General features: G+C 47.0%; 1 protein-coding gene across 1 annotated transcript; it reads left to right on the forward strand.

The window, feature by feature from the left end:
* The first annotated feature begins 294 nt into the window (after window positions 1-294).
* LOC104638570 (polymeric immunoglobulin receptor-like) lies at window positions 295-10,097 on the forward strand. The gene is made up of 8 exons (XM_075775721.1): window positions 295-536; window positions 3,681-3,788; window positions 4,440-4,781; window positions 5,049-5,378; window positions 5,476-5,805; window positions 6,451-6,658; window positions 7,988-8,100; window positions 8,784-10,097. Exons 2-8 carry the CDS (start codon window positions 3,752-3,754, stop codon window positions 8,978-8,980), a joined length of 1,557 nt encoding a protein of 518 aa, XP_075631836.1. The 5' UTR covers window positions 295-536; window positions 3,681-3,751; the 3' UTR covers window positions 8,981-10,097.
* The last annotated feature ends 1,464 nt before the right edge of the window (window positions 10,098-11,561 follow it).

The following is an 11,561-nucleotide window of genomic DNA, read 5'->3' on the forward strand; positions in this document are numbered from 1 at the left end:
GGTTCATTCAAACCACAGAAGTTTGAGGAAACATGTACAAAGTTCTTACTTGATGTGAAGTTCTGCCTGGAAGCAGTTCACAGCAAATACCATTTTACTACTATTGTTTAGAATGTGTTAAAACTTGGCAAGGTGTCTGTAGAACAGGGGAATTCCTCTCGAACTCTTGCAATTTCTGCTCCTGGCCTCTTCACTTTTTTTTTTCCCCCCCTTCCATGATGTCACCCGCATCATTAGGTGGCTAAAAATGACCATTTTTGGGTTCCATACGCAGTATGTTAGTGGCACCTCTACTATTCCTGTAAGTATTTTGACCATCTCCGATTTGCTCAGCAATGCATGTCTAGACTTAAGAAAATTTTTAGTGCATCCATTTTTAAACTCTGGACATCAATATATTAAAAAAAGAATTAAACATCAAGAGTCTAGCAAAGACTAACTGAACAGCAAGCTGCAAAAACCACTTTTTTAAACTAAATGCAGGCTGGAGGCAGAGCAGGAGAAAATTTCCAGCAACAGAAGCATCACATTCTGAGGTAGGTGATCCTCAATTTGCCCTTAAAATATTGTTTGGTGTACAGTGCTATTGCACAGCAATTATATGAGCTATTTTGAAGGATTTTACCTATGATATGTAACAGATCTGAAATTTAAAACAATTATTTCTATAGCAATTAATGTAGTATAATTCATTTATGGTGATTTTAAAATAAAAAAGGTAGCGTGCCTTTTCTTTTTAGAGCTATAAATTAGATAAATGGCTTTTTTTGGCCATGCCCACACACAAAAATGATGTGGACAAGGTCAGTTCTTATGCAGACCCACACAGAGAGACTCGGCTCAGTTCTGTAGCAGCAGCTGGCTCACTTTGGATGGTGGCAGGATAATGGTTGAATCAGACAGGTGCAGAAATTTGCTCATATAAACATTTTCACACTACAAAACGGAAATGATAACAGGGAAAAAAACCCCAACCAAACATAGTTTACTTCTTAGTAAAACCTGTATTTCTGAGATTTATAATTCTAGCTCTTTTCCCTTTCTGATTTTTATTTCTTTTCACGCCTATTTGCTGGTCAAAAAACCAAAACACCTCCTCAGCTAAAGTTCGAGATTAAATGAAATTAAAATTTTCACCTGCCAGCTCTGTCCTGCGGATAGGAAACCAAGCGCACTCTCCACCGTCAGTGCTCACTCTGTCTGAGCATTTGCACGTAGACCCCACAGAGAGCTCAGATAAAGCAGCTCAATAAACCCACCAACGCTGCAAGAGCGGACACGTGGTGAGAAAAGACCTAGCTGAACGTGCTTTATGTTAGCTTCCAGCTAATCCATACATTGTTTGCGACATGGCTCAGCTACCTGCTCACAGAGCTTCCTCCGCATCGTCTCATACCTGCAAATCGCACCGTTCAGCGCCAGCGGATGCTGTGAACGACCCAGGAAAGGCAGTTTTAGTGCTGCAGGTTGGATGAGTGCGGCTAGGGCTCAGCTGAAGTTACCCAAGGTAATTGGACTAGTTTTCCTCCTGGAAAAAAAAGTGAGATCTCCTTATTAGCAGCTTGAAAGCCCTTCGGGGTGGTCGTGGCAGGGGCAGTTCATGCTCTCTGAGGCTCTTTGCTAACGCGCTGCCTGGTGCTGCAGGGTGGGAAAAGGAGGAGTGAGTAAGGAGGTTGTGAAGTAGTTGTAAGAGATCTTCCAAGATCGCAGCTGGGTGATTGTCTAAGCGTGGCACCCACCTCCTAACGAGGCGAGGAGCTTGTAGACCCTTCACATCTCTGTCGTTAATGGACTGATGCTGGGGAGAATTTAGCATGTAGCCCAGATACATCTACTTAGGATCACATCAGCTGGGCCAGCACATCATGAAATGTTGGCCTCCAGCTGACAAACTGGCAACTGCTTCAATACTTTCAGCATGCCAGGACTTCTCCTCATGTTCCTAGCCCAAAAATGAGGAAAAGAGGGAGTGTGCTGGCTCAGCTGTAGTGGTGTACACCAGAAAAGATGAAATGAACATAGGGATAATATTTTTCCTGACTTCTGGGTGTAAATAAGGAATTCCAGCTCTTCCAGGGCATTTTTGTTAACTCCTCTTTGCTTCAAGTCATCCAGATTGGTGGCCATTATGGCACTGAATAAAACTCACCATTTTTTAATGCTGGCCACTCCCCAGCAAAGAGATTTTGCACAATTTTGTCCGGTCTCTATCCAGCTGCAATGAGGGAACTACGGAGGCTCCGCTGAAGCCACCGCACAGTGTCAAGCTACTCGGAGCTGGGGTGACCCCAACGTCCGTCTCGCTGTTTGCTGAGGACGCAGAAAGCTATTTTGCGCAGGCAGATGTGGTCAGGCAGCCGTGCGCAGATACACACGCATGTCCACAGCAGAGCTGCCTCCACCGCCTCGCAGACAGGGAAAAAGACGGCGGGGAACCTGCCCGAAGAGGATGCTGCGCCAGCTGCACCACCACAGCGCTTCAGTCTGCCCCGAAAAGGGAAGGGAACGTGTCTGCGGTCCCGTCCCACACTTCCTACCGCAGGGCAGCAGCGGAGAGCTGGACGGGAGCTGAGTTTGCAAGCCGGGGGTTTGCAGCTGGGGGGAGATGCACATCGTCCCCAACCCAGGGCGTGCAAGGCGTGCAAGGCGTAGCGAGTGACTTGTGCACGGACTGGGCCCATCTCCCGCTCCTCTGCAGCACAAAAGGAGCGGAGAGTGGGCAAGCAGTGGGCTCCCGTGGGCATCCAGCCCAGGACGCTGTCGCCAACAGTAGCTGGCAGGACTCAGCTCAGCACGGGAATAAGGCTCACCATGGCAATGAGCTTCTGTCGTTTCCTCGTTCGTATTTCCTGAACGCTTTGAAGTGATTCCGATGCACTAATGAGCGTGCAGTAAGCCACATGATTTACACCTACTGAGGTTTTAACTGCAGTGGGGCTTAGGTAAATCTCAAACAAAGAATTTCAGTAGAGACTTTAGGATAAAACATTGCAGTAATCAACAGTCAATTTTTAACTCAAACAAGGAAGTAATTCCTATTTGAAACAGAGACACCCAAACACTGTTTTTGTTCAGATCTGAGAATGGATAACAACAATTTGTACAAAGATAAGTTGCAGGGAAGAAAAATAAAAAAGGAAGAAAGGTAATAGGGGTGTGGCAGGAGATGTTTAAGGATGTTGGCATTCCTGAGACCTGCAGCGTTTCCTATTGTTTCTTGAGCTGAGAAAAAAAAAAAAAAAAAAGAAATGAAAAGAAATGACTTGATGCCACAGGTCCGTCTGCAGGCGGCTGGCTGGGTGGCAGGGCAGGACCAAGCAAAGTGCCACGTCTCATGGCCACTGCTGGCTGCCTGGTGCCGGGTTTGGCAACCACCGAAGCAATCCTTGATCGCCTCCGTGCCTGCACGCACTCGTGCAGGTTGCAGCACAGCCCAGCAGATTGCAGCAGCGCCGGCGGGGGCTGCTGCCAGGGGATTAATGCAGGAGTGTGAGAGCTGCAGAGCGCTATTAGCACATTATTTTCTTTTTAAAAATTCCCTTATCTTTGGGTAGGCCATGTCACGGGCTGGGAGCCACCAGGGACGCAGGTGCTTTGCTCCGAACGGCCATCAGAGCAATGCGAGTGGTTTACCTTGGCAGATCCCAGCCACAATCTCTCTCTTCTGTTTGATAACACAGACATCAGCAAAATCCCGTATCCAAAGCGAGATTTTTGAAGTTTGCCGAGCGAACATTCGTGAAGGCTGGACATGGCAGTTCTCTTTCTCTTAGCAGCTTTGCTGCAAGGTGAGTGGCCAAGAAACCAGCTCTCCAGCCACTTACACTACTGAGAACAGGAAAAGTTGGAACTGGGGACACGGGTACCTCCCTGGCTAAATCCCCATCCCACACTAGACACCTCCACCCGCAAAATGGAAACTGGTCAAACCTCCCAGCCCACTGGAAGTCTGCAGAGAACTAGCAAAGACATGGCAAGAGCTGGGAAGGAGAATCCCAGCTCTCCATTGCTCGGCACTGCAGACAGCCACTTGTGCCTGTGCAATGCCACGGCAGGCAGAAGAATGTTGCCAGATCAGGCAGAGTTTGCCAGTGCTAAAGGTTATTTAGATGTTTGCTGTTAACTGCTGCCCTTGGCATTTAACTCCAGGCAGGACTGTCAGGGCTGATGGGGCTTTTGAGCATCCTGCGAGGGGCACCGAGCGTTTCCCCGTTTGCGCTGTGGCAGGGGGCAGTGGCTCTGCGCCACCAGTTATCCTCAGGTGGATTATATGGCACTCGAGGAAAGTAACGCACTGCATCCAAAATAAACTCTCAACTTTCTGAGCCACGTGTCCCACTGGTGCCACTCATAATCATGCCCCTGACCGAAGGAGCTTTGCTGTTTTTTGCCAGGCAAGGAGTAACCAACAGTTTCCGTTTCTTTCTTTCCCCAAAAAGAGCCAGTCTCAAGTACCTTGTACGGATCCAGGTTTTTGACAGGTGAGGTTGGAGGATCAGTCACCCATCAGTGCTTCTACTCCATCATGCCAGCCAACAAACACGACCGAAAATATTGGTGCAAATTAGCAGCAAGTGGAATTTGCTACACCATCATTTCTACAACCGGCTACACCTCAAAGAACCACGCGGGGCGAGTGTCTCTCGAGGACATCCCCCAGCACGGCACCTTCAGAGTGACGATGACAGGACTGAAGAAGAGCGACACGGGGACCTACCGATGTGGCATTGGCACCACCAACAGGGACCTGTACGTCAGCCTGAACCTGACGGTTTCGGCAGGTACGGTGCTGGCGGGGCAGAGGGGAGGCTCCGCTCCATCGGCAGCCCGGCTCACAGGGAGCGGTTTGGGGCTGGATGCTGGAGCATCGGCACACAGCAGGGGTACCAGCTTTTTCTACCCTGTGCTATTAACCAGATATTTATAACGATGGGTATAAAGGTACCCAGATTTGGCCAAATCAGCTGTTCAATATGTAAAAGGACCCTCTCTCCTGCCTGGCTGGGGGCTGCGTGCCGGACGGTGCCTGCCATGTTCTCTCCCTACAGATGCTGGTGCGTTGGGACCAACCGAGCTCATCCGAGGGGAGCTCCGTGGCTCTGTCACTATCCTCTGCCCACCCGGGGACACCCAAGGTGGCGAGAAGAGGTTCTGGTGCAAACTGGGGAGAACCAGCTGCGCTCTCATAGCCGACACCGATGGCTACGTGGGAAGGAGTTACCAAGGACGAATCTTTATCACTCCTCAGGACAGCTCTGGAGCTTTCAAAATCTTAATAAATGACTTAAAAAAGGAAGACTCGGGGCTGTACAGGTGCGGGACAGGAAGGCTTAGCAGTCAGGACAGCCCGCGGGTGGTGGCTCTGCAGGTGACCGCAGGTAGGACGGGGCTCTGGGGGCTGTGCGTGCTGCATGGGTTCCTCGCAGCCCCAGACGAGGAGCACGAAATGCTAACGCAGTCCTCTCCAACCTGCAGCCTCCGCCCTTCCCAAGAGACCAAAGTTTCTGAGCGGCACAGTCGGAGGCTCGCTGTCCGTGAAGTGCCACTATGATCCCAAGGGGAACTACGAGCAGAAGTATCTGTGCCGGTGGAAGGAAGCTCGCTGCTCACTGCTCGTGGATGCGGACGGGTTTGTGCACGAGTCCTATGAAGGGCGAATACAAATAGCCAGCAGCGACCAGGAAAATGGGACTTACACGGTGGTGATGAGCCACCTGAGAGAGGAGGATGCAGGATGGTACTGGTGCGGGGCCAAAAACGGGCACGCAGAGCACACGTCCTCTGTGAAGCTGCTCATCCAGAAGGGTAGGTGGTGGGGTGGCTTGGAACACAACGAATCCCTTTTTCTAAATCACTCTTTCCCCTACCCCTTCGCGGGCATGAGAGGAATAAACTCTCCTTTGTACTACGCTTAAGTATAAAACCATTATGAAAAACATCAGGTATACGTTTTGCCTTACAGTTATCGGCAAGTAACTGAGGTGATGACAAAGGTTTTCAGAGGCAGGGATGTAAGCTGAGCTGTCAAAGGAAAATTAGTTTGTTTGTATTATATCGATTATTTATGATGCAAACCCCTAGCATATGACATCCTGATCCTAGCAAGTGCAGAGCAGAGACGTGTGCTTTGCTCTGAAGATAAGCTGAAGGTTATCTTGCAGTTTTAGAAACTGCGGCATGTAAATACACAGATCCATGTAACTGTTCAGCTGGCAAAGGAAGAAATAGTGGGGTCAAAGTATTAAATGTTTGCCAGCTATTAATGGGTTTTCATTAGCACTCCCAAGCTGCTTTCTATAAGACTCAAAGGAAAATAGAAATGCTTGGGTTTGGTCGTATTGTGCTGCATATTTTTTAACACAAGGTGAAATGCGTAAATTTTTGGTAAATCTAACATATTGTCTCTGTAAAAAGATGGATATTTAAGCCTCAAAATAATTTTCTCCATAGAAGCCTGCTCTTCGCAAGACCCAGAAAAATCCACTCTTGTGAAACCCACTTTATCATCAAGTCTGACCACCTACAGCACGCCCACGCAGAGGAGCATCACGGGTCTGACGTACGCGACGGGCACCATCACCGAGACGACCAGCACCCTGCTGCCCGCTGCCCCCCCCAGCACCTTTGTGACCTCCCCAGGCGAAGTCTATCGCGAGAGGTAGGTTCACGGCCACGTTTCTCGCTGGCACCATGTTGGTGGTTTACAACCCGTCTGCCCCATTTCCCGGGGCGCTACATAGGTTGTGCATGGGTTGCAAGTTGGAAACACGAATAGGAGACATTCTTAATTAGAAAAGCAGAAGGCAAGGTTATCTCATGTCCATCTGTGGCATGTATCTTTGAACTTGTCTCTAAATCTGGTGCTGATCGCTCCTGTAGATCAGGTGCCAGAGTCAATAAATGTGCTCCTGTCTGTTTTCCTTTGCTCAGCGCGGAGACAGGACATTAGGAAATATTAGGCTTGAGCAATAACACTGGTGAATAAGTAGCTGCTACATACTTCACTGCACGCATTATCCAAGTCCTTATGGGCAGCCAGCAACCCGTGTAGTGTTTGGGTGCTCTGCGTTGCATAGGGCGCTATCTTTGGATAAGGTTAATCAACAGGCTGTAAGCTATTTTCGCCAGTAATTATTCCGTGGTAACTCTCTACAGAAAGCCCTGAGTTTCTCTGGCGAATTTACCTCCTGTCCTTCCTGTTACACAGGACGGCTGCGAGCAGCTCTTAGACATTTCACCCCAGCTGTGGCCACCATCCAGCGCCAGGTGAAGCGATTTGCATAGCTAGTGCAGATGCATCAGACATCTCAGTATCAGTCATAACTGAAGATAAACCACAAAGTCCACAAATCCAGTTCAATATCCTGAACTGTCCCTCCATGCACCTCGGAGCTTGCATATCTACCCAGTGACCCCCAGCACGAGAAGCACCATCCTCTCCATCCCCAGCCTCCCTCAAGCCGTATCTCTCTGCCATCCAGCAGAAAGACGAAGGGAGAGCACGTTACCAATCACAAGTCACGTTCTCATATAAATGGTCAGATTTTGCACCATTCCTGGCAAAACTCTGCCTGCCTGCGTAGCTCTGATACAGCATTTACATAATTTTTGCAAGGAAATGGTACACAGACAGCCTCCAACAACATGAGAGTCTATAAGAACTCGCAAAGAAAGAGTCTGAATCTCACTTATGAATTTGTATGACGAAAATAGCTCGTTTTCCTTTTGGAGGGGCTCATTCAGCTGGCAGCATAAACCCCACAGGGTAGAGCAGAGGCAGCTGTAGAAATTACTTCCTCATAAGCCAAACTCCACATTAAATGATTTCAACTCTAGTTGACTTTGTTGACTGTTCCCCTTTGATTCAGTCAGAGTTTATAACTCCTTTATACCCTTTGGTGTAAAAACAACAGCCTGCATTAAGGTACTTCAGCCACCCCATAGCTGAATCAAAATCCAATTTAATCCTGATGGTTCACCTTTCCAGCTCATCACATGAATCACGCCTGCTCCCAGTTGTGTTACCGGCTCTCATTTTGCTGATTTTCATCACTATCGCTATTCTTGCCCTGACCAAAATAAAGCTTCAAAAGGAGACGGGTAAGTTGGCCAGGCAACACCTTTTGGGTTGCGGTTGTTGTTTTGCAATGGCTTTGCTTGTGATTTCCAAGGGCAGGAGTCTGATGCACTCAAGATTTCCATCTCTAGAGACACACAACTATTTTGCAGCCAGCGAAGCCCAAAAGTGCAACTGTACTTGCAAGCCAGCAACGTCCAAGAAAAGTTGCTTGCCTTTTTTTTTTTTTTTTTAAATATGCTTAAACAAAAAGCAAATGAAGGAAACAGAAATTCTGATGTCCTACTGAATACAAGGATGAGGTTTTGTGTATAGAATATTTACGGCTCCATGAGTGCTCGGAAATCCTGAAGTGTAAAGGGCAGGAACTTGTGCTGCGCAAACGGCTACATGCCAGGCGGCTTCTCGGGGCCAAATCCAGCCCGCTCAGCGCAAAACTGACAGAGACTTGCCTGAAAAATCCTTGCTAACGAGCGATTTTCAAAAATACATGCATATATTTTATTCTGTAACATACTGTGTCCCCAGAGATAAATTTAAGGACAAAAACCTTTAGCAAGGACAGTGGCGAGTGAAAATACATTATTTACAAGAACGAAACTGGGAAACAATGGGTCTAATCCAGTGTCGGTTGTGACATGCTGGTGTATTTAAACAGGCATTAGAGGTGTTCCCTCCATTGCATGCATATGTTTTGTTTTTTAAGGAGAAGAAAGGAATGCCGTAGGAAACCTGGAAGCAGTGCCGATTCGGGCTGGTCTGAACCCTGTAAAACAGCAAACGATGGAGGAAACCCCGAGTCCGGAAAAAACGCACGAATGCAGGACAGACTCTGGCAAATGTACGTGGGTGTTTTCTGGAACTGGCACTGCAAGTGTCGTCTCCCTTGGTAGAAGAGGATAAAAGACAAATTTTGAAGTAGAGGATTTGCAGCTTAGTACATAAAATACCTCCGCAGGATAGACACTGGATTTGAAGTCCAGGAATTACAATCCCGCAGTCCAGGATTTATGTTCTGATGCCTTTATAGCTTACCAAGAGATGTTGAGCCATAGATTTCAAAATACTTGGATTAAATCCTATATGAGGTTTATAAATTTATTATAGGGTTGATTATAATTTTTGCTTACGCATAGTAAACACGTTATCACTCTTCCTGCTTGCTTGTTTCAATAAAGTCTGATTGCTTATGACCCCTTGCAATATTACGCAGAAGCAATTCTTGTTCACTGTGTTGCAATCATATAATTCTTTTTTTGTCCTACTTGTGCAGGATAATCTATGCTATCCTTGGAAGATTCAGAATGACCAACTTATGCGTAAAAGTCTCTGTCTTCCGGCAAAATATAAAAATACTAGGGCTGTCTTAGAGTATTAGTACTTTAGAGAAAAGCTCTTGTAGAAAACAACTGAGCAAATATTTTAAAGTCTATCCAATTTGTGGAAATTCCTATCAGTGAAAGGTACTCTTCTTCATTAAAAAAAAAATCAAACTTAGTGGAATAGTGGTTCAAAAAATTTGGTGATGGCATTTCATATTCTCATTACAATGCAGTTAGATCCAAACTCTGATCGTATAAGCAGGTGATAGCATTTGAAAGTCAGATAGTTACAGAAAAATAAGCGATTGTGACAATTTGCACCCTCCAGAATGAACTACCATCTCCGTGCACACTACTGCGTGTACGCTTGCATTTCTTTTCCTGTTTGAAACATCCACTGGCTTGATCAGAAGCAGAAAGCAGATCTACAGACATCACATTTCTCAAAGCTATTTAGCGAATACACTGCAGATTTCAAAAGAAGCCTTCAGGGTGGCTTTAAAACCAAGGCCGTTAAGGTTGAAATCTAGAATGTTTTATGAAGAGTGATACAGCTTGCTAAAACTATACAAGTTTTATTACTGTTTGAGAGGTGTTACTTTACAAAAAAAGAAGCTGTATGAAGGGTTCTAATGTAAAGAATGGAAAGAAAAAGTACCCCTAAAGCCTTGAAAATAAACATTCTGTGAAAAACGTCTAAAAATGAGAACACAACCCAGAAGTTCTGAATTGTGCTTTTTGTTTCTAGCTGTCTATTTTGGGGTAAAGCCCAGAGTAACCCTCCCCTTAAGCCGAGCCGGAGGTTGAGTCCAGAAGTCCCCTCCAACCCAGGCTGTTCTAGCTTTCTGTGCTCAGGACTCCTTGAAATATCAGACCCATTTAAAATATCAAATTTGGCTTAAAACCAGAAACACCCACAAAAATCACTTCTAAAAGTGTCATAGAGAGGCAATGCCAGATCACAGCTTTTCTGCTTTATTTTTGTTTTGTTCGGGGGGGGGGGGGGGGGGGGCTGGTTTGTTTGTTGGGTTTTTGTTTAGGGGGGTTTGTTTCAGCAACCCTATAATGAAAAAAAAAAAACCCAAAAAAACCTTTTCAAGGTAACAGATGAGGACCTGAAGCGGAACTCCCTTCCATCAAAACCCCCGTGTACATGAGCTCGGAAGTTTCCCTACAGCAAGTCAAGGCACGGCTAGAAACTGCCAAGCTCCCGGCACTGCTTGCTGCCCCGCTCAGAAGCCGAACGTCCTGCGTCAGGAGCCGAGTTCCCGCAGACTGCCCAAATGTCACTCGCTACGTGGTTTGTAGAACAGAGAATAAAATAACGCACCTGTAATCGAGCTATTGGTGTGCAACCCTGTCTCTTGTAGAGGCAAAGAACCCTGAGAGAAAGTTAAAGCTGGGGAGGGGGTGTGGGAAGGAAGGACCTGGCTGCAGGTTTGCTCAGGGCTAGGCAAAAAATGAGGATTTTTCTGATTTTTTAAGAAATCCTTATCCATTGGGTCATTTCGCAATGCATAAACCGTACCTGACTTCAGCCTGTCAAAGACACCCAAATTCTCAAGTCCTATTTTTCCTCCATCTCTTCTGCAGAACTATCCACAGCTTCAAAATCAAATTAATTCAGCCCAAACGCAGCCCAGACCCAAACAGCAGCTTTGGTTTATACGCTCACATTGCACGTCATGCTGCGGACTCTGCTTTGGCCCCCCAAAAAAAAAAGCAAGCTCAGGGTTGTTTATCTTCTGGAGATGCCAAAGTGCTGTGGAACCTGTGACTTGGCAGGAGGACACTTCCTCCTCTGTTAAAGCAAGTAAATATATTTGCATGAGACCAGGAATTGGTTTTACCAGAAACCTTAAGGGTGAAGACAGTGGCTTGGTTAAAGAAACTGTTCATCCGCCTTGGACTAACATTTCTTCCCCGAGATGCACAAGCAGCTGCAGGTCCCCATGGCTGGGACTTCCTCCACCCGTGGCCGTGCTGCCTTCCTCCTGCGTGCCCTCTGCAAGCCCAGGCTCTTTAAAACACATCTCGGTGCAAACTGCAGGATTGAGACAAGGCGAGTGGGGAAGCCGACGTGCTGGCACCCAAAAGGAAAGGTGCCCGTGAGAGCAGGAGGTATAGGAAAGCAAACACACCTGTGGCTATTGTGGCCGGGC

Source organism: Balearica regulorum, chromosome 25 (genome assembly GCF_011004875.1).
Source record: "Balearica regulorum gibbericeps isolate bBalReg1 chromosome 25, bBalReg1.pri, whole genome shotgun sequence".
Classification (NCBI taxonomy): Eukaryota; Metazoa; Chordata; class Aves; order Gruiformes; family Gruidae; genus Balearica; species Balearica regulorum.